At 43.8% G+C, this 23,100-nt stretch overlaps 1 protein-coding gene across 1 annotated transcript in view; it reads right to left on the bottom strand.

Annotated features, from left to right (window-relative positions):
- Positions 1-23,100, bottom strand: part of DOCK5 (dedicator of cytokinesis 5) — a 51,697-nt gene that overhangs the window by 12,591 nt on the left and 16,006 nt on the right. Inside the window, exons 14-40 of the mRNA XM_010133087.1 lie at positions 22,735-22,833; positions 22,513-22,585; positions 21,969-22,072; positions 21,191-21,383; positions 20,116-20,213; positions 19,361-19,450; positions 18,409-18,509; positions 17,815-17,949; positions 17,135-17,246; positions 15,944-16,014; positions 14,887-14,993; positions 14,301-14,437; positions 13,545-13,640; positions 12,798-12,896; positions 10,264-10,358; positions 9,313-9,391; positions 8,717-8,817; positions 7,603-7,661; positions 6,949-7,103; positions 5,588-5,673; positions 5,155-5,311; positions 4,850-4,890; positions 4,648-4,738; positions 4,003-4,122; positions 3,587-3,676; positions 2,683-2,787; positions 1,289-1,430 (exon numbers count right to left, since the gene is read on the bottom strand). Coding sequence (XP_010131389.1) covers positions 1,289-1,430; positions 2,683-2,787; positions 3,587-3,676; positions 4,003-4,122; positions 4,648-4,738; positions 4,850-4,890; positions 5,155-5,311; positions 5,588-5,673; positions 6,949-7,103; positions 7,603-7,661; positions 8,717-8,817; positions 9,313-9,391; positions 10,264-10,358; positions 12,798-12,896; positions 13,545-13,640; positions 14,301-14,437; positions 14,887-14,993; positions 15,944-16,014; positions 17,135-17,246; positions 17,815-17,949; positions 18,409-18,509; positions 19,361-19,450; positions 20,116-20,213; positions 21,191-21,383; positions 21,969-22,072; positions 22,513-22,585; positions 22,735-22,833 — 2,836 coding nt within the window. The remainder of the gene's footprint in view (positions 1-1,288; positions 1,431-2,682; positions 2,788-3,586; positions 3,677-4,002; positions 4,123-4,647; positions 4,739-4,849; positions 4,891-5,154; positions 5,312-5,587; positions 5,674-6,948; positions 7,104-7,602; positions 7,662-8,716; positions 8,818-9,312; positions 9,392-10,263; positions 10,359-12,797; positions 12,897-13,544; positions 13,641-14,300; positions 14,438-14,886; positions 14,994-15,943; positions 16,015-17,134; positions 17,247-17,814; positions 17,950-18,408; positions 18,510-19,360; positions 19,451-20,115; positions 20,214-21,190; positions 21,384-21,968; positions 22,073-22,512; positions 22,586-22,734; positions 22,834-23,100) is intronic.

Raw genomic sequence — 23,100 nt, forward strand, 5'->3', positions numbered from 1 at the left:
GGTACCTCCAGCACATTGTTACCAAACAACCAGAGGAAGGACAAAAGTATTTTATCCTAAAAGAGCAAGGAAACAGATTCTAAGCAAAAGGAACCAAGAGCCTGAGACAAAGGAGGTAAAAAAAGCATGAAATTGAAGCAAACTACAGAACCACCAACGCTGCCTAACACAACAGAGATTCGGGCACTCAAACTCCTCATCCTTTCCGAAGGTGTTTGTAAAAATCCGAGAAGAACCTGTACCAAATCCAAGCTACGCAGCTGCTCCCCTTTATAATGGGGCTATGCCAAAGACCCGGAACCAAACACCCCCAAACTTTTGGAAGAGTTCAGATCTGGATCCAAATTTTGCAGTTCAGGTTCATCTTGAGCCAAAAACATTAGAACAAACACAAACAGATGCAAAGGAAGAAGCTGAAACAAAGCAGCAATAGAAGAGGCATTTTTTGATACCAAGTTTGGTCTTGAATGAATTTTAATTTCCTATGTGGATTTAGTGCTTGGCAGGCTTCTTGCAAGGGAAGCATCTGGTATCGCTGCTTGAGCTGTGCCTTTGTACACAGATTTTGAAGGCCAAAACAGACCATCAGATTCTCTCGCCTGGCCTGCACAACACTGGCCTGCAGAAGCAGCCTAGAAGCCCAATAACTTGGTTTTTACTGACACAAGTTCCAGGAGCACACCTGCTGTTGACTGGAAGTCACAAACAAGAGGCTGAAGCATCTTCGCTAGGTTGCTCTTGGCCACGCTCATGATTTAGAGAAAGAGAATCTTAAGCCCAGTGGTGTGCTGTGGCACAGGCTGGAGTTCCACCAGCATAAAGAAAAAAAAAAAATAGTGCTGTTCACCCAACAACTTTCACCAACATAATCCCTTCCCACTTCTTACAAAGTGACTTGCAGTGCTAGTTCACTGCAGGCAAGAAGAGAACACACTTCCACTTTCCTTACGTGCCACTTTCACTGCCTGTATTTTACCTCTTTCACCCAGAAATACCAAACTGGGTCATACTACAGCAGTCAGCACCACCTGCCTGAGAAGGCAGCACAAGACAGCCTGACCTGCAATGCATTTTTATCTGAACGGCAACTCGTTTAACTGACAATATGAAGCTGCCTCTCTTTTTCAGATTAAGTCACCATGGCAATTCTGCATAGTCTTATTTCCAAGCCCAGTGCTTGCCTTCAAAGACCCCCGGAGCAGGAAGGCCCTTGTTTACTATAGATTACCAGTTCTGTTATTCTAGGAAGGGGCATTATTCTAGGAAATGTATTAGAACCAAAAGATACACTGTTTAGGAGAAGACTTGATCTCTTCTCCTGGAGGGGCAGTGCTGGTCATCTTCTCAGCGCTAGGAAACTGGGTCAATAGCTTCAGGTTGAAGTCCTCCCTTCGCTCATATTCTTTGCCACGGTAGATAAAAATTTTATTCTGTGGTTGCAGAAGAAAAAGAGAATTAACACTAAACAAAGCCATGAGAAAGAGCTTTCCAAACATATGCAGAGTAGTCTCAGAGATCCCGTTCATCGGAAGGGTTGTCTCCTAGCTTAACAGCCAGAACACGCAAGAGAAGAAACACGGGCTGGAGTGAGAACAGAGCAACGGTCCTGCGTGCCCTTTGTATCTGTCTGGAAAACTGACTGCTCCACATACAAGCGTATGCTTGCAGGCCCTCTCAGAGCTCACACACGCAACACGTGAAACCTGTCGGGGACCGACTGTAAGAGAATGTGTGCCAGGACGTTCTTTAATGCAGGTTGCTGCATGCTCCCTGCCAGACCACTTATGGTATGAGTTAACTGCGGGATCTCCCTAGGCACAGAGACACGAGTTTTACCTCCGTTCCGTTCCTGACTCTCTTCAGCTACCATTAGCAAAAGGGCCAGCCGTGGCGGCTGAGCACTTCAGAATTAACACAGACCACGGCCAATTACTGTTCCAAACCGGCCACCAAGCAGGGGTGGTTTCTGGACGGGATGGATGCAAAAACACGACCTGGAGCTGAAAGCCTTCCATGCCAGCCAGTTACACAGTTCTAAGTTGACGCTTTTCTTGACTTACATTGAAGGCCAGCAACTTCAAAAGACTCCGGGCTGAAAATGTAAATGTTCCTTAACTTTAAATAATAGTCAGGAATATTTTCTAGTATGCTGCACCCTGCCCATCTGACTCCCTTTGGCTGCATTCTCCTATTATAGCTTGCACAGGTCCAGCAACGCTCAGCAGCGATCTCCAACAGGAAGCACCTTTGCATTCTAATTCTTCGCGTGAGACAGACTCTCTTTAACGTGCCTGAGCATTGACATGATCTATGGCCTGAAAATTAGATTGATTCAGGATGAAAAGCAACAGGATAAATTCTTTACAAGCTAAACATTTTCTAACGGCAAGAATCATATTTCTGAGGAGGTGTACAGGGCCCAAATACAAAGGTAGATTCTGTTCAAGTCCACGTGAGAACATACCAATCATCTCACAAATTCTACTGCAACAGACTGTTAAAGCTGGTAACAAAAAATCTGGTCTTCTCACTGTCTCTTTTTACATGCTGAAATGCTTTGAAACACTTGAGGGATTTAGATCTCTCAGTGTCAGTCAAAGCAAATGGAGTTTGGCATCTGCATTTTCTTGGAAGCTCTGAAAAAGCCATGACTCCTGAACTTGAGCGCTGAAGAATTCTTACCCGGAGAAAAGAGGGAAACCCCTGACCATAGTACCCAACAGCGAAGTACTCTGGCTGAGGTCTCATTGCCTTCATAATGTTCTCATAAAAAGTAGCTCTTTTTTTCTGAAAAAGAAAAAAAAGTCACTAGCATTGTCACTTTGGAGCATTCAAGGACACTGCCAGACTGTAGCTCACGTTCCCTGCGAGGGTTCCTGATCCATTAGATCTCCCCTACAGAATACTTCCTACACTTGGTTTTTTGATACAGTATCTCGTACTTATCCATTTACTTGGTTAAATATTTGGTTTCTCTGGGCCAGAATCAACTTCATTTCCTGGTCTGCAGACATGAGAACAATGCCATGGCTTTTAGGATTCCAGGAGGATACTTGAAATCCTTAACTACTGCAACCCAAATTAAACACAAATATGTTCTGAAACTGAGCAGACACAAATGGTGACAAATGTCAGAGAACTGGCAGAAATAAAACTGGGCAGACGATTCTCATACGAAAGAACATAAAGACCATCTGGTTACATCTTCAACCACTAAAAAACATAATTCAGAACCAAGATGATTCCATAGTTCAGTGTTCATACACAGTAGTTTTACCACAGAAACAACAAGGTTGTGAGATTTATGGAGCCTGAAAATACACCATGCAAATGCTGCCTTACTTGATTAACACCGAGAATGCTAAACATCCGCACACGATATTGTCATGCTAATTACAAGGTAAAACCCCATGCTTAACAAAACCTATGAAAACATTTTTCTAATATTAAGCTTTTCCAAACCACTGGGGTTATGTTGGTTGGTTTGTTTTTAACATAAATGTATTTTGAGCTTATCCTGCTCAACAATATTAATCTAAGCAGTCAACAGCCGGTTGAAAATGGAGAAAAAAAAAAAAAATCTTACCAGGAGATTACCGAGTCCCTCGTAATCAAAGACCTTGTTTTCATACATGTCAGCCAACTCTTTGCTGAGTTGAATAGCTTTTTCCCACATCTCCATAAGGGTGAAGGGAGGCAGGTGAGGGAAGAAGAGCACAAAGAAAATAAAAGACTCCGGTAAAAGCATTCATTACCACAAAGAGGTAAACAAAAAATTCAGCTGATTTTAATTCAGGCAGTACTTTCATGCATTGCCAACCTTCCCTTAGACTCCACGCTGTACATTTTTTGCTATAATTATTATAGTCACATGGGTCTTTTCAGTTGTAGATCTGAAAGTGATTTTCAAAGCCACCGCTTTTACCCTTGAAACCAGCTTTGGCCAGCAACGTTCACCAAGCATCTACCAGGGAACTGCCAGAACACTGCAGAGACACTCACTTTGCCCCTGTCAAAGAAGGAGATGATTTCTTGGTAGAGCTTTTCCTTGAGTTCCTGTTGTGAGTAGATGTAGCAGCTGTCCCTCTGCAGGAGGTGGGGGACGCAGGGCTTCTCGGACCACTGGGGCAGAGGGGAAGAAGGCAAAGTTAGAAGAACTGGAACAGTTTTAAGAATCCATCTGAACTAGTTCATTTTTTAAAGTCATCTTGAAAAATTACTTTTAAATGTTAATACAAGATCAATTATATCCTGCAAAACTGGCGTGATTTCAGCTTAAGGTCTTACGCAGAGACACTACCTGAACGCCTGTGCTTTAATCATCCGTGAAATGCAGGAAGAGGCTGACAATTAAGATGGCTTACACTAATGCATCTTACACTGTTCGCACAGAAGTGGGGGAAAAAAAACGGTACTATGACCCTGAACAGGGACATTTTCTCCCAGCTCACCAAGAGCATGTATCAAATTGGTACATTCATCTGTTTAGCTGCTGTGCAATTTGCAAAATTGTGAAGCTCCTTAATAACCACTAGAACCTACAAAATGCAAAGTCAGATTAAAAAAAGGGAAATGTTTATTCTGAGCTTTTTGCACTTAAAGCCCACACCCTGACAGTGGAAACTAAAACTGGCTTTAGTGTAATACCTGGAGCAGCTCTGCATGGAGGAGGAGTGTGTAGGCTGCCTCTGTGAAGTTCTCACAGTCTGTGTGCAGGTCCCGGAGTTTATACAGATACCTAAATAAACACAAAGCAGTTGTTACTTGATGGGAAGGACTCCTGTATCAGTGTAGAGAACACCAAGAGAAATGCAGGACGCTGTACAGGTTTGTGGAGGGAACAACCTACCTGATATAAATGTCCTCTCGTTTCTTCTCCTTATAAAAATTCTGCCAAGAATAGAAGGAATTCAAACTTTTACAGTGGAAAGCACCACAGATTTGTATAATCATCCCTAGACAAGTAACTTAAGCATCAGTTTTACATGTTTCAATGATCTTTGCTGTCGTCGTGCCTACTTAAGTGCACATACCCCCACAACCATCCCTTTAATAGAAGGTGGGGCTGCTATCACCTCTAGAAAAGGGGTAAGCCAGAATCCACAAAAGCCAGGTCAAAGCAGCACCCGTATCCGAACGCAGCCTTCTCCATACCAGCACGTTGACAGTGCAGCTCATGCGGTTCTCCTTGCTTTCATCATGCATGATGGTCCTGTAGTCCAGCAGGTTCTCTAGCAGGCTGCTGACCAGCACAGCAAACTCTTCTCCAGAAGTAGACAGATATTTATGCTTCCGGCAGTGCTCCAGGAGGCTGCAGGAGACCCAGCGAGACAGAAAGGAATACTCGATCACGGTTCTGAGCAGTGGCGAGTAGAACTTCAGTGTACAGTACCCAAACAGCCCCTCAGCCAACAGGAAAACACGTTTCCTGAACAGAGACTCTGACGGTGCAAGAACACGCGTACAGCATTGAGATCACAACCAACGCACTCTCCCTGTTGGCTGCAGTAATGAATAAGGGTTTCTTTGCATTAGAAAAATAGCCAGAGTTGTAAGAAAGAACCTCCACGTTCTTTATAAAACTTACAGTTTCTCCAGCAAAATCTTGTACTGTTCATCCCCTCGGCCACCCTCTACTTCCTGGTCCAGCTTGGTTATCAGCTCATTCTCAAACTGAAAAGTTAAAAAAACAAATGAAATGGGCTCTGAAGAGTGTAGCCTGAACATTAGCAATGCTTGTGGCTGGCGTTTCTGAACTGGTTTGACTAGCCAAGCTACAGGACGCTTTCATTGTTGAAGCCGAATAAAAATGGTAAGAAGACAAAATGTCAAGACTGATACAAGCCCACTCGCTCTTACCCTGCAGTCTCTAGAAAGGCATGCTCTGGGGTATTCTTTCCTATCCATCAGCAGTTCAGCTTTGCTAGGATGGAGAAGCATTCCAGCATCCAGCTTACAGAAGGGTCATTCACTCACCCTAAAGACGCTGACTACTACCATCAGTTAAGGGCAAATCACAACTCTGGCAACCATAAACACCTGTGACTGGTAATTAAAGCAACTTCTCATGATGCAAGAACCAAGTTCTGTGTGATTATCTGCCTAGCCACAAAGAAACGCCCTGTTATGCGCAAGCAGGTCAAGCACACGAGTACATAGTCTCAGTTACAGCTGTAGCTAGTGTATAAACTCCACTGGAATGGGAAACCCAGGCCACACACATCCAGCTTCCTTCTACTGATTCCAAAACCCCCCGAGACCCTGGGCCAACCACACCAAGGACTGATGATCCCAAGGGAAGAAAGATCCTGTACGTACACTGAAGCTGGGGTCTAAGCTGGTGGGAGGACGGTGCTCAGGGAGATACGCGTCACATCTGACAAGAGTCTGAAATGCCAAGGTGGCTGCCTTTTGGATGGATGGCTCCTACCCACCACCAGGGAGAAGACTGTCTGCAGCGTAACTACAGCGTCCCCCCACCCCGGCTGCCAGGCGAGATGTTAATGTCCGACAGCCCCAGAGGAAGACTGCAAGAGTAAGTCCTTAGACACTGCAGTGAAAACTTAACCCCAGGGCAAAAGCAAGGCTCCTCTTTTTCCTTCCCTCCTGGTGCTCTCTCAGTAGCAATAAAAGGTAACTTCTGGGAAAACTGGCACAGAGGTGGAACTCAGAGACCCGGGTCCTGTTCCCTGCTCTGTCCTTTTCCTTGTGTAGCCTCAAGCAAATCATGCCTGTCCTCTGCATCGCTGTTCTCCTTTCCATCAGTATCACTGACATCAGCATTCACAAATGTGTCAAATGTGAAGTTAATGAGGGATCACTCAGTACATAAGCAATGACATAGTCCTAACGCTCGACTGTCCAGCTATTTTCTTTAGAGTAACTTATACTGACAGCCAAGGATCTGTCTTGGGGGAATTTATATTGCTATTCTAAATGCTCCCTTACCATATGGAAGTTTCTGTTCCCACTGAAGTTAAACTCGCACTGCATCATATCAAAGAAGATGGGAATGGTGGCTTTCCGTAGCTCAGGCTCCGGGACCAGGGTTACCTCCAGGATGGGGCCTACCATTGCTGGAATGAATTTTATTTTGTGGGGACCTGCAAGAAAGTCAAAGTCAGACACATCCTAATGGCAGGATTTGGATATCCAAATGTTTAAGCACATTATTCATATAAAGTAAAGACCATAAAACACAGACATTCTGCTTAGAATGTGTATTTTGTGTGGATAATGGCTACTTAAGGTAGAATTAACACGTTACAGCTCCAAAATTCAGGAACAGTCCCAGGAAATAACTGATCTGAATTGCGTGCAATGTTGTGAATCACAAAGGCACTCTCAAAAATTCTACTCTTGTCCTTCATATGGCAAAACATCCTTTACAAGGAATCTAAGAAATTGTCTCAGCAGCTGATGTGAGAAAAGATCAGCTTTTGCAGCTATTCACAGAAACAGGAAAAGAGGTTTTGTGCTCTGAAACAGCCAAACTTAAGTGCAATTCCACATACTAAACACCTGCAGCTTTTATAAAGAAATAAAAGACTTCAAACCCAGCTTGAGAGTTTGAATACAGATAATTCTTCAGCTGGAACTCACCCAGGTTATACCACATATCCCTGATTTTGAAGCCGATTTCTTTCCTCATATCCCCATACCTAGAATAAAGTATTAGAAAAATAAAAAGATGAAAATGTCTATGTATGGAAGTTACATTCATGAAGTTCCTGAAGAAATTTAATGGCAAAGCCACAAAATCTTTAACCCTCTCCTTAAAACACCACCACGCACAAACCCTAATATACTGGCCCTATACCGAGGGGTCTCACAGACTATCTTCCCTACTAAAGGTCTACCAGGAAGCCCCTCAACATCACTTCCCTTTGGTTAGATGTTCATCTTTTTTTTTTCCTTCCTGACCCTGCCCAGCACTAGCGCTCAATGCACAGAGGAAAACGGCCATGAGCCATTACGACAGAGGACAGCAGGCTCACTACGAGCAGAAAAAAGCTGCAGCCCTGCTGCTTCATCTAACTCCTACCCAGAATTTTGTTCTTTTTGGTGTTCTTCCCTACGGCTTTATCTGCTGACACTCAGAGATCGCAAGAACATTTAGTTAACAGGCTTCTTAAAGCTGTATTATTGCAGAAAGAAGACAGCAAAAGTTAACTACGTATGTCCTAACAAAATGCTGTGTCGAGGTCTAGGCATTTGATCGCAGCTAAATGCAGAAGTTGCTCAGTGTCTTTGTGAATTTGGCCATATTGCTAAAAACTACTTCTTTTGATGAATGCCTCTGAAGTGCTCTTGCTTTCCAATCAGAAAAAGCAAGGAGAGGGGACTAAAAGGTTGCAGGGCTTTTAGGATTCACACTTCCCTACCTCCCATAACAGCCAAGGAATTGCACACAGTACTGCTCTGGGAACCCTGGCCAACCTTCCAGCACAGACTTTACAGCGGGAAGAGTCTTTTGGCAAGATGCTAAAGCTCAGCTCAAACAACTCGCGACCTGTCTGACCAGAGGTAGAGAAGCACAGTGTAAAGACCAGACACCAGTCCTAGCCACCATTCCTCCCTTTAGCACCGCTCATTAACCAGGCTCATCCATGGCACGTTCATCCCGTTCTAAGACTGAGAGAGGTATGTCTGGAGCAGTGCAAACGAGGCTTCTGAAAAGCAAAAAGGCCTGGCAACTTTTAAAATGTACACTCACTTCTTGATAATTTTGTTGCGTTTGGCTTGTGAGAAGGTCTCCAGCTGGAGGGATTCATGAGTGAGAAAGGCCACTGCCAAATGGAAATAGTTATTCCAGAGCTGTGGAAAAGAAACAAGTCTAAAATAGGAGAAGACAAAGGAAAAGCACAACAGCCCCAAACGCTGTGGTCTCCCAGGGAAGTGTTAACGAGGAAGTCACAGGAACAGCAAGCAGGAGACAAGTCTGTGTTCTCAGCCGCAGCACACAAGCCAGGAGCATACAGCAACTCAAAATTTCTCTTTTTAGCTCCTACTTGCCAACAAAGGGAAGTGACGCTGGGTGCACCAGACAGCATTGTGATCTTAACAAGAACAAGCTGGCTATCATCAGCATGCTGCTCAGCCGGACCGTGCACAGCCCGCAGCCACGGTGCTTGCTTGCCACTTGCACTAACCCCAGTTCTGTAACTCAGAGCCGCTTTGCATTCTGCTGCTTTTCTATAAAACTGTGGACGATTTCCACAGGCACGCTCCACATCGCATCGTTAGCAGCGGGATTTTCTTGTTCTTCCTGCCTTTCAGGACAAAGGAAATCCAGAAACAATGGACTATTACCTGGAGTTCAAAGTTTGCTTGATCCAGAAAGAAACGATTGAGTACGGAGGTAAATTGGTTCACCGCCCGGAGGAAAACCCTGCAAGAGATGAAAACATCAAAAAAAAAGGTGGCTCTTGAAAAAATAACATTGCAGTTCTGGGTTTACAACTCCTACATGCAAGCTCAGGAGACAAGAACAGATGTTCCCAAACAAGACAGGTATTCCTCTGGAATGGTACTTCGCCTCTTCCACAGCAGAGGGACATTCAGGGAAGGTCATGCCTCAGTTTCCGAACAAAAGAAACCTTGACTGGAGGCACGTGAGAAACAATCCACTTTTTGGGTCAAACAATCTCTCTGACAGTGCAGTGTCATTCCAGATGGCAGCTTAAGCTTAGCCTATCCTCACCACTGAGGCATTTGAGTAACTTGCCACTTCATGTCCTCCACACTGCACCCTTACGACAAAGTGGAGCGACAGCCTCCCTTTTGAAGATGCCTGTGCCACACAAACCAGCGAGGCAAAGCCATTCAAACTGTCCAGGCTTAGCAGGCGAGACTGACTCAGACCATGTCCACAGCAGGGGACAGAAGGTAGTTCTAGTTCAGAGCCAGCACACATTAACGTCCAACTCCAGCTTTCTGTTTGCCACGTGATTCCCCCAGAACTGAACCCAAAAAGGCTCCTCTATCTCTGCTGCCCTGCCCAACAGATCAGTGACTGAACCGAAGACTGCATGGTTTGGATTGCGCGCCTTTGGGCAGAAGAGGAAGGATTGCCACTTCTGCCAAGAGAAATGCGCAGGCATTACAATTTACTGAAATCTAATTTAAATCACCCTGAACCTGTAAGAAAAAACAAGGCTCTGTAACGCCAGGGATTTGCAGGGCTGCTCGTGAGCACCCTTCCCTCAGAACCGGAAAGGCTCCAAAGCAGTAGCAAGGCTTAAAATAGCAGCAACTACATACCTGCTCTGCATCATATTCATGACCATCCAGTCAGCAGCATAGACGTTTTTTCCAATCAGATCCTTAAACATAATGAATGTTTCCATCAGAAAGTCCTGTTGGAAGAAGAAAAACCCATCATGATGAATAGGGTAGTCTTTTATCCACTGAAAATATGGGGAAATGCAAATGCTTGCACTTGCCTTGACTAACAACTGCATTGATTAGCAATCAATACACTGTCCCTCCTAAGAAGGATCTCTTACTGTGTGGATATATTCCAATAACTGGATTATTTCTGACATCTCATCCATTCAATTACAGGAGGAGAAATATTCCCACAGAACATGTTGATCTGTTTAATTAAATCTGTCTTTACTGTTTTGAATTAAGCTGCATTGCAGAGAGTTCTGGTGCACAAGCTGCATTAAAAAGCAAAACCAATATTCAAGGACTTGTTTCCAAAGGTCTGAATGACGGCAGTGTAACTGCCCCTTGCAGTACTTTCCACAAGGGTGGAAATGATAATGTATTTGCACTTCCCCAATTAGTTACGTCTTTTCTGGTCCAGTTTAAGAGTGATCCTTAAGCAGAGATAAGAAATATGCTGTCACAGACATGGGGTTTAGAAAAGAGAGAAGAAACTTTTTGCACCAACACTGAACTGCTCCAAAAAAAGCTATATTGCGCCTTAAGATTTGGGCAAGACACGGTTGCATTTTAGAGTAAGAAAAAAGGAAAAGGGAAAAAACCCCAAGATGATCAAAAGAAGGCAATATCAAGAATATTGATCTCCATATTGTGGTCTCTACAGACAGAAATGCTACCTGTACGTGGATTCTGTTCTCTACAAAGACAGCACATTAGCATTCAAAAATGAGAGGAACACAAAGAAGGTCACATGAGAAATCACCACCGTGCAAAGATCACCAGCAAAAAAAAAAAAAAAAAAATTCTGCTGTGCTGAACAGCTTGCTCTGAAGAATTGGCAAGTGACATCGATGCAGGGACAGAAATGGGCATTTGGTGCTGCCTCAGTAAAAATCCTTTAGACATTATTAAATCAGAGCTTGAGGGAAAGGTTTGGACTTGACATGGGGCACCTTGAAAATACAAATTATAACCAACCAAGTAATGATGCAATGCCAGGGCTGAAAGTGCCCAAGCAGCTAAAAAGCAACAATAGACAACTCTCAGAAATACAAAAGAAATCGTCCCCTGTTTGAGTCAGAAGATGCAGAACTCTCCAGTAAACCAAGACATCTTCACCTTGCAGGCTGAGCTTCCATCTGAAGTTTATATTTCAGGAAAGCTTTCTGGCCCCTGTTTAACCTTACCTTGAACTTCAGTTCCAGTGCACTCCTACCAGCCCAACTGCTCTTCAGGAAAAAGAAAAAACTCTGAATCGAGGCTCACTCAACATAAAACTTGCCTCAGTTCTGCCTTGAACCCACCTTTTTCCAATATTACCACATCCTCTTCCTAGTGCCCTTCTTCCTCAAACACGGTATTTCTGCATATCCCTACTGAAAACCTTTATGCTCTTCTACTTGATGAACGCTGGGAGAATTCCTGAATCTACAGGATTTGGGTTTTCCTTCCTTCCCCAAAAGTTACGTGGGTAAAACAAAAAGCAATTCTAAAACTAGAGGGTGAGTGCTCTCTACAGACAACGCAGAGAGTGGCCTTTCAGCCGCCGAAGCGACAGCAATGTGTGTGTCCTGTAGATGGCCACGTTGCTCAACAGATCGCGAGCAACCCCATCTGCAGAGGAAAAGTGATCACCTTGTCAGCCACAATGAATTACAAGCCCTTCTGGTGGGTTTTGAAGAACGCAACGCCAGGCTCTTCCCCAGCCAGTACCTAAATCAGCACTTTAAAGTCACAAAACAAGGAGCATGGGGACAAAAAGGCCAGAACAGTTGCTGTGTCACGCTTCAGAGACTTGAATCTCAGAGGTGTGAATGTGGGTTCTGACTTGTTCTGGGCAGTGTGGAAAAAAGTCTGGACACAGCTGTTCATTTTAAGGGCATCAAAAGAACCCAAACCCTAATGTTTCACGTATTTTCATACTGAAAGTCTCTGGGACATGAACTGTACACAGTTTTTAACACAGAGGGTACTATTTGCATTGGTGCCCACTAAAGCATTTAATTAAACTCTAGAGGAGGGGAAAGAATTAGATGAAAGCAAAGAGGATCACGAAGAGATACAGTGAGAGCAAGAAATGAAAAATGCTTTTCCTTTTCATCTCTATTCACTCTTCTAGCTCCTGACCTTTTACTGGCACAGACTCCGATAGTCATTAAATGTGTTTTTCCTCAATGCTACAAATGCTATTCTCAGCTCTACTGAGTCAGCAACATCCACTGTGTCCACCCCGGCAGGGGGCTGTGAGTCTATCCCCAGTGCCTGTGGCACTAGGTGCCCATAAGTCCTTGCTGATGAATGCAGAACAATCACTCCAAACTGAGTACAGTAACTTGAAATGACCTTTCAGATGCAGAGCGTAATTCTCTATGGACTGAGCTAATCCCCCAGCCAGGCTGACTTACAATAATGTCCTGCCTGGTTTTGAAAGTATTGATGTAATGGTTGTAATGGAAATCATCCATCTGCCTCAGGATGGCTGTCATGCAGGCCACAAAAATACCCTAGAAGAGGAAAAACAAAACATGCGATTATTCTCCTGTATTAAGCATATGCTTTCAGATTCTGCCTAACAACTATTACTGATCACAAACTATCACTTTTCCAAACGGAATGATTCTACGATTTGCAGATTTGTTATGGCCAAGGGTAATTCTCACAGCTGACACATTGGTAATAGCTCTTAATTCTTCCATCTCTGTGTACCTGATGTACAGGGCAAATTATAACACACCAGCTTGTTTACACCTTTGAAGACGCCACGCAGCGGTCAGAAATGCCTCTTAGAGATGCTTCATCCTTCAGCATTTAATCCTATTCAGCCAAGGTGACAAAAGAGCATTTTCTTCAGCAAAGACTCCTGTGTATTAGAAACTGCACTGAAGCCAAACTCTGTGCACAAGAGCCCAAAGGAACTCCAAATCGGAGCTGACTGTGACTCAGTTCCAACTGCTGCTGGAATAAGACAATCTGTATCCTAATACCTGGACTCAGAAATACCACCCAAAGCCATGTTTTACTGGCACAGAAGCCCTGCAGGAAATGGGAAGATGATTTTATAAACCACTGCTGCACACTGAAATCTCCCAGGAGAATCAATTCCACTATAACAAAAGGTAAAGTAATAACTGAAGCAAGTAAAAGGCTCTCACAATGTGTGGAGACTGTCTGCTCATCCCAATCACCGTGCGGTTTATTCTCCTTAGCAGGCGTTCCATGATCAGCTGGATGTGGACGGCAGTGGGACCCTGGGGATATTAATAAGGAAAACTGGAGACAATTCTTCATGTATATTGTTCTGTAGAGTGCTCCCTGCACAGGAGGACTGTCCTGGCAGTTAATTGTTATTAGAGGATGCAAAAAAGGAGCTGGAAAACACATGAGCAATCGATTCAAACACTGCAGGTACATGCTTAGTGGAAAGCTGGCACAGCAGAGCAGATTTGGCTTTGTTCTCCCTGAACAGCTCTTCAGTTCAAACTACTCCCTTCACAATAACTTAGAATCAATTTCCATGACTAATGTGGCAAGTGACTGCACTCTCCCGACTGAAGGACTGCTGTCCCTGTCATAGCGGGGAAAACACAACATCAAATACTTTTATAATTTGCTCCAAATAATTCAACAAGCCACCAAAGTATCTGGGAATAACGTCTTCATCCCTAGAAAGGAAAATAATTGCTTTTTGTACTGTAGGGATAACCACTAATTCAACCTTGCATGGCTCCTTTTCAGTCACGGCTACTTCACGTGCAAAGAGAGGTTCAAAGAACTGTACAGCAATGCAACACCATTTCTGTAAACATCAGAACTGCACAATTCTTTAAAGCACAACTCCAGAACATTGCTTTGTCGTAACTTCTCCAAAGAAGAATTAACCATTTGCACCCTTGACAGTTCATACTCACCACATCTTTCCGATCCAGGACTTCGAGAACACTGCTAAGCAGCTGTGAGGAGGCCTCGTGGTCAGGCCTGTTTGAATTGTCATCCAACTGGCCACTGAGCTGATCTATTAGTAGTGGCAGAAGAGCATCTCTGCACTCTAAAAAATGAAACAGAGCACCACATCTTGTTGGTCTCAGGAAGTCCTTCAGCATTCAGTACACATGGGTACCATACAGTACCTTTCTGCTCATAACTTAATCTTGGACACCAAAACACTCTTAAATCCACTAATGTTACCACTAACAAACTAGACAGAGTCATAAATAACGTGTAAGTAGATGTACTGCATCAAGTAGCACACTCTCACCTTCCGCCTCTTTCTAAACCACCCCGGTGGATCAGGATCCTACAGTATTATGCATTGTACAAAGACTGAAGAGCAAAAACAGTTTCAGTTGTTCCACGGCAAGGAATATTTCTAAAGATGGATTTAACCATTATTAACCACTGATGACTGACTAAGGAACACGTTAACTTGGAAGATGTTTTTGTCTTTCAGGGTGCATGGCCCCATGAAGAATCCAGAGACTTCAATTTGCAACTTACCGGACTGTTTGAACAGATCGCTCTCGACTATCTTGGTCATGCAGTTTAGCTTCTGTCGAACCAACTGGTTGTCAGGAATGCTTTGGATAAACTTGCTGAAGAGGACACTAGTGTGAAACCACAAAGCAAGCAGATGGTCAGCACTGTCACCCAACGGGTTCCCATCCAACACTGACACTGTCCCACACCTGGGCAAGTTGAGCACTTTTGTCACAGTGTGGATGCGTTACATGCAAGTGGTCTCTGAGTGAATTACTACGCAGCTCTCTTTTATTTTCAAGTAACTTAGCACAGGACTTTTAGTAAAACTGAACAGTATTCAGAAGCCACAGGCTTAAACCTCTCAGAATGGAGCTTGCATCCCAAGGCACACCAGATGTATCGCAAAAGCTTACAAACAGGCAACTGCCCTCCAGTGCCAGCGTAAGATAATCATACTTCCTTTCATACCAAATGAATGCAGAATTTTGCAAAGCTTCAGCAGACCACTGCATACAACCGCAAGAGTGTATCCTTCCAGGCGCCCCTTTCATCCAGAGTGATGACTCACTTCAACTGGAGGTTCCACTAAATTAGATTTTATGTACATTTGCTGTCTGTCTACTGCCTACAGGCAAATCATTTGTGTCAGAAAAAGGAGGCATGGTTGGGAGGTTCTGGGCAAGCTATGGACACCAAAGAACAGAAATCCACACGAGGCTGTGAATTTCCTGAGTAAACACAACTCTTGTTCACCTAACCAAGGCTGCGCCTTTGCCACACATTTTGGTTTACCTCAGAAGCAACCATTAAGAATTGGTGGGAATTCACATCACATTCCAACATATCATTCCTCAGTCCTCAAAATTTTGTTTTCCTCCTAGGAGGGAGCAGTCGAGATGCACAGATTCCTTTGGACTAAACTGTCTGCCTTTAAAGTCCTGTAAGTGCTTCCTCAAATTCATGCACAGCATGTGCACCATCATGTCATAATCAGACTGGCTGTTTTTAGGAGTTTCCAGAGTTCTTCCCAACAGACGAGCTGGGATTAGAGGACAAACAAGCTTAATATGGTTACCTGAGCTCAACAGGGTCAAATACTAGTTTGACATCATTTATGATGCTTGGCAAATACTTTAAAGCTGCACCCTGCAAGAAAAAAAAGAAACAACAAGGACATGAAGCACATATGGAAACTGAGTTAGACTGGCTAGTTCATTCTAAAAGGGTGTAAAGTCTCAGCAATGCCCATAGCTCACACGGCAAATCCAGTTTTTGTCAGAAGCAAACACGCAGACACCTGTAGAGAACTGGCTTAAGATCAAATTTACGCATCCAAAGAGCCTCCAGCAACCACGCGTCCACAGTGCAGAGTGGAAAAGGTGAAGGAGGAAGGATTCACAGCCAAGTTCTTTAGTTTCTGCAAACCTTCTGCAGTTCCTGGGATTAAGCTCCCTACAGCCTGACGTGAAAAGCACTAGTCAGTTAAAGGGACTCGGTGTTCTGCACACTTTAGCACGTCCACGTGCACAGTAAGTTGTGGTAGTAGTACAGCTTTAATACACAGAGCATCCAGACAATCAGGTACAACAGCCACTAAAGGTCTCTCTGTGATGTTCTATGGCTGATGCATGAGAATCAAAGCTGGGCTTTAAATCACTCAAGGGCCAATTAAGAGTTTAGAATCAATCTTTCCTTCCATCAGAGAAAAGCCTGTCGGCTGGAAGAACTGAAATAAAGCAAGCAATCTAAAAGTCTCCTTGCCTTTAGCAGTTTAGCAGCCTCGTTACATGGCTGCTGTGCTCCGCCTCAGAGCACGACGAGAAGGTTCATAATCCAGTTGGCACCAGAAAAACAAGTATAAAATTTAAGATGTACTTAGAAATCATTACTTTCATTCCTAGCCTTACACTGACTTTTGCGGTACTTTAACATCTCTATCTCCATCCCCCTCAAGCTTGGTGCTACTGCTTGAAGTTGTTTTCCACGCTGCAGCAGATTACACCTTCTCTGGTTGTTAGTTTTCGCCCCTCGCAGGTGCTGGAGGGTTTTCAGCAAAGCCACAGCTCTTATGTTTATTTGGTAAGCCTTGGGGTTGAAACATTCTTTTCCTGCCACACACAGTTCATTAGAACAGACTTCACAGGTGGTGTGACTCATCCAAATGAGTTTTACAAGCCTCAAAGCTTCTCCCTTTTCCTATCCCCCCCACCAACTGTATCAGTTTGTCTAATAAAAGATATTACCTCGTTCTGCAAATTATGCCTACCTTAATCTTGACAGCCTCCTCTAAAGGCCGGTCCATGAGGACATTGAAGGAGAGGAATAGCTTGCGTATTGCATCATTAAATTCATCCCCGTCTTCGCTTTTCCCATAAAACCTACAGAGAACAGAAAGAGCTAGTTACACACATAAATCTAGGCTAACCGTGTCAGAGCGGCTGAAATACGATTTTATCCCATGGAACAACATCTTAATGCCATCTCCTTCCTACAAAGACATGAGTGTAAAAACGGCATCCAGTAATTTCCTGCTGGAATCTGCTATAAAGGAAAAGCTGCACTTTTTAAATTGCCATTGCACCAAATTGTGTTTGGGTTCCCAGAATCGAGCAGCTCATTCCCTGTTAAACAAAAAAGCCAGAGCAGAACAATCACTGTCAATCTCTGAAAAGCACTGTCATTGACCATACCCTAAAACCAGACGCCCCCACCTAACAAGTACCCCTATGTGCATTTGCGACTACAAGGATTCTCTTCTTCAAACTAGCTATCTCAATTTTTACTCAACTGATTTAACTCCAGCTGTAGACAGGGGGCAGAAAGACACTCTTCTCAACTTAGGGGTAGATGATATGCTGAGGAATAACCCCTCCAGCGGTGCTGACTGGAAGTAACTCCACTGACTTCTCAAGGGAGTCACAGGGATGGCAATGACGTCGGTCTCACCTCAGGTACAATACTCGTGACTGAACGATGAACCGGAACAGGTACTTCAAGGCTTTCAGAGCAGCAAACAGCAACTCTGTCTTGCTGGAGTCATCAGCATTTCCCACGTAACAGTTCAGTACTTTGGTGAGTTTCCTTTGGAAATAAAATAAAAAGGGAAATAAAACCAGACACAGTTAAGCTCTTAATTCCAACTTCCTTATTCCAGAGAGGAACTACAGTCTAATAAATAGATAACAGGCAGGGGTTCCTCTTCACAGCCGATTTCCTTCTGAAATTTTTGGCTTCATGGGATGCTAGATTTCCATAACCAGTTCAGGAATTCTCAGAAAAGTCAACAAATTCCAGCTTCTTGATCTGCTTTCTTCTCCTCTCCCCCCAGATGAAGTGTTCAGGAAGCTGGAAAATTCATTACCACTGAAAGGACTGACACCTTTTCCACATGTGAGCATTCTCACGTGTGGAGCACAACGTCCTCCTGACGCAACACCGAGTGCTTGGAGAACTGTGGACAGAAGCTGCGTAAACACATTAGGAGTATTTGCTCTGTAGTCTCTGCCAAATCAGATCAGGATCCTCAGGAAGGATACTTACACGTATGCCAGGGTGGCACTGAAGTGCTTGTAAATATAAGTTTCAAGTACAGTGTTGAAATGCTGGAACTTGATGTCACCAATCAAAGAAATAATAAATACCTGCCAAAAATTCAAAAGGAAACAGATGTAGAGAGCTACACAACCTCTAACTCACTCGCCATTAGAGACTGAGTTACATTCATGTCATTTATCTTGCAGGGTCATAGTTTTTGCTTGTTTTTCTAGCGGCATTAATGCCACAGATTGGGTTATGAATATTCTAACAGGGACTGAATACTGTGGGGTGTGTGACTACATCAGTGCTCAGAAGTAAGGTAGGTCACAGCAGCATTTGGGTAAAAATCTTAGTGATAAAGGGAGCTACTCCTCAAAGCAACAGTGGTGCTACAGGAGGCAGCACTCCTCACAGTCTTTAGCTGCCATAGCACAGGTGACGTGCTGCTGAAGGCCGTTTTTCAAGCTAAGAAATTGTTCTTTTCAGGCTAGAACGTGAGATCCTGGTGATTTATACCTCAGAGCGAACACTGAGTCCTGCTACTACAATGACACGTATTAGAGCCAGGACATTCTGTCCACCTTGTGAAGCGTTTTACTCAGGCATTACACTCCTTCCATAACAGTTCAGAGGAGCAGCCAACCCTACTGCCTAAGCAGACTAGGATTTAGTGTGCACAGCTTTGTTCCCACCACAGCTCCAAATCCTCTGCCACCAAGACTGAACAAACCATGTCACCTTGAGCTTCAGATAGATAATACAGCTTTTCGCTTCTGTGCATTGTCTTAATGTGCAAAGTTAACTGCAAACACTCCTCAAAATGCCTTACAAAGTGTTCAATATATTTTATTTCTCAGAGCAAAATACCTGTCACTCATCTAAAGGAAGCACCTGGAACAGACTGCAAACATGGCTGAAGAACAAATACTCTGAAGTCACCACAGAAGACACTCACCAGTGCATCAAACACAAGGAAGTCATAGGTTTCATTTTCTGACATTTCCATCATTATGTTGAAAAGCGCATCAAGGGTGTCTTGCAAAAACTAGAGGGGAAAAGAACAGCAGTAAAACGGTGGGAAAAGGTGACTACTGCTGGAATCCTGCAGTATGAGAGCCAACTCTTCGGGATCATTCTTCTCCTTCAGCCCAGCCCAGTTAAAATGTAAAAGCTGTCCATGAAAGAACATTTACAAAGGGATCTCAGTCCTGAATTCATTCACGTGTTTGCCATGATCATCACGCCCACTATAGCAAGGAGGATCTTTTCTTACTTTAGACTGTTTTCTGTGCCACTTCCCCACATTTCAGGGCTATTTCCCAAAGTACTGTGACTACAGGCTCTTCGGGCTTTCTCCATGCTCTGTTCCTAGGTCCCCAGCAAGTCCCTGTTCACAAAGGAGGTCCTGAGCCACTGCTGCAAATTACAAGTTCAGCTTTGAATGTATCTTCTGTTTTGTAAGGATCCAGGGGATAAGGTCACCGCTATCTCCCCAATCCTGGTAACATTTAACTTCTGTAATTCTGGGGAATTCCACTCAGGAGAGCTCTTGGGGTAAAGTGTAACTTTTGTCCTGCTGTTGCTCAGGAGCTGGATGGGCTCTCCTAGCCCATAGAGAGAGCTCTGGCACACAACACAATTCCAACCCCTCAAGGTCAAGCACGTACCTAAGGGTTTGCATAACAAGGAGACTCACATCTCTACGCATACCTTTACAATTTCTCCTCCTTCCACCTCCATTAGCTTCCTCAGGTTGTGCGCTATGTTATAAGAGTTCGAACGCCAGTTCAACAAACCCAGCAGGTCAACTAGCAAGGACAGAAGAGCAGCAATTAGAAACAGACTGTGACAATATGGCTGACTTAATGGCTGCAGAACAACACAGAGAACTACAGGTTATTTTTAGAATCAGCTTACACGGAGGAGTCACCCTGATGTCTCAAATATTACCTTCAGACGGTTCTGTTGTCTTAGCAAGAAGGTTCAGGTTTGCTGTGGATGGAACCCTTGGTGTAATCCGATATCACACAGCATTTGGTAGACAAAAAATCTGCAGGCTTCTCATTCACGGCAGAGAAGGCATCTCCAGCTAGGAGTTTTATTAGAGTGCATGATTTCTTACTAATGCTGGTGTTTACTTTAGGGCAGCCTCTTACAGCCAGTGCTTGAAGTTAAAAATCAAAACCTCTTGTACAAACGACATTAAGCTGCAGAGCTGTTTATCACAGCTCTGGACAGCCCAGGACACCGAGTTCAGCTGCAGAGCACAGCTGAGGCTTTCAAAGGGGTCTGGCAGGTTTTCACGCACATCGTCCACTTACTGAAATGAGTACATATCATCTCTGTTCTGAAACTATGACCCCTCTGGCAGCATGCAAAGCAGAGGTAACATACAAAACATCCTGAGCAGCTCAGTTCTAATTGCTACATTATTAGCAGACAGAGGAAAGAAGGTAATTAACCTTAAACATTTATGATTCTGAAGACACACGTACACTGTCACTGACAGGTACCATTTCTATATATGCCAACAAACCTGTTTGATTTATCATTGGTAGTTCCGATAAAATATTCATGTGACATGGTCTCTAGTGGCTTCATAAACTCTTTGTAGCTTGTACTGGCAAAATCACGCCCATAGTGCTGGGACTGGGCTGCCACTGACACAGGAAACAGCAAGGTTAAAGCTAAAGCACTATGGCCACACAATGCCAAATGCCAAAAAACGTCCATGAAGAAAGTGCCCGCTTTACTTCAAATATACGGCACGACAGGCAAGACCTACCGTTCTGGGTAAGCTTGGTGGAGCAGATCAGAGTGGCAATCTGGAAGCTGTCTTTTGTACTGTCTTTAGTGGGTGTGAAGTTGGCTAGATGGTGCAGATTTTTCCCCGAGGGAGCCTCCCTCTCCTCTATCTCCGTTTTGGTACAAGGAAGAGTTAAATAGCATTTAGCATCTTCCATTTTCTTGTTGTCGCCCTGTTGGTAGAACACAGAAAAGACAAGGATTAGCTCACGCTGAACACACCTCATCTGACCTCCTGCAGTTCCCACCTGCAGACACGCTTCAACGACATCATCTCTGTGTCTATATTTTTCACTTTGTTTGGGCCTCTGGCTCCAGAAGTTACCCACACTGCCAATGAAACGGGCTCTTTTCAGACTGATTCAAGCACAGAGTTTAGGAAAGTTTTTTCAACCCTTTGTGTCTTTCTACAGCAATGCACGATGGCTTTCCTCTTGCTGTGGTTAAAGGCATCAGGTCTCTCTTCCCACCACACAGGGGTTCCCCAGGCCTCCCTGTTGTTCGCTGTCCAGGGGAATGAGGGCAGCAGAAAAATGTTCTATACAGAGCACGGATGTACCAGATTTGTGTACCAGCAGCCAGAAAACCCATCACTGAAAACAGAGCTGAGGGTGACTTATTAAAAAAAAAAAACAAACAATCCTGTCCTATTATTCTAGAAAAACTATATGAAATCTCTGTTTACATGTCTATGAAAAAAGTCAGCCGAGATATTTTGTTTTGATTAAACAAGTGACAACTGCAAATGTCCAAGTTACCTTATAAACAATCAAATTGTGTTTGCCATCTTGCAGTGTTGTTCCATCTGCATTCATCAACTTCACGAAGCCCATGCCAAAAGCTCTCTCACACTTATCCCTAGCTGCAAAGAGAAAGAAAAACCTTTACTAAGAATTTTCTTATTTCCATCTATGCTATCCTTAATGCAGCTTCTTCTTCATTTAATTGCAAACCGTGATCCACAGTAGAGCTTCTCTTCCTTTCCCCTCTCATCTCATGGCACTTAAGCAGGTATCTACAACTACATAGAACCTCATCTCTGGAGCGTCTCTTGCACAGAAGCTTTGGTTGGGATTTTGCAAACCTGCTTGTGAGGTACAAACATGGAACTATGTCACTGCATCTCCCAGGTACCTTAACACCATTTTTTGGGAGCCTTTCAAGGGCTTAGTCTCACATTACTGATCTCATTTCAGGGCTAGAAATAGGTAGAAATGCAAGTGCTAGACCTTTGGTATCTACTCCAAAATTCTCAATGAGTAGGAAGATTACAGGACTCCTGCAGATCTTTCTGGTACTTACACTCCTGTGACGACCGATGGCGGAAAGTGAATCTTAAATGGCAACGACTGACTTCTTCTATTGGAATGGACACCTGCACATGACAGTACAATGAAAAATGCAGCACCAGCATCCTCTATCTCCAGTCAATCTACAGGACAGTCTGTTACTGATGCACCTACTGATTTTAAATTAGTTCCATCTTCTACACAGAAAGCAAGACTGTAAATTACAGGCTCCTACCTTTACAGTTTCATACCAGCAAGGTTGCTTGACTTGATAATAAACAACAGACTTATATTCGGAGACACCTTCATGACCAGCACCAGGATGGATAGCTTTCTTTGGACAAAAAGACAAGGGTGGGGGGGAAAGAGAAGGTAAGGTCTAGAATGAAAGCGAGAAGCATCTCAGGTCGGAAATTTTCAGAACATAAAACTGTCAGTTACTCCAAGTCCACACTTCACAGTTAAGGGAATTCAATGCATGTCACCTCTGTGAAACTTTAACAGATTCTTTAAAGATCTGCTCACAACTCTCAGTAATTAAACAACAACAACAAAAAAATCAGTGAGTATTCTAAATATGGCCACTGAGATCACCTGTAAG

Source organism: Buceros rhinoceros, unplaced genomic scaffold, assembly GCF_000710305.1.
Source record: "Buceros rhinoceros silvestris isolate BGI_N320 unplaced genomic scaffold, ASM71030v1 scaffold20173, whole genome shotgun sequence".
Taxonomy (NCBI): Eukaryota; Metazoa; Chordata; class Aves; order Bucerotiformes; family Bucerotidae; genus Buceros; species Buceros rhinoceros.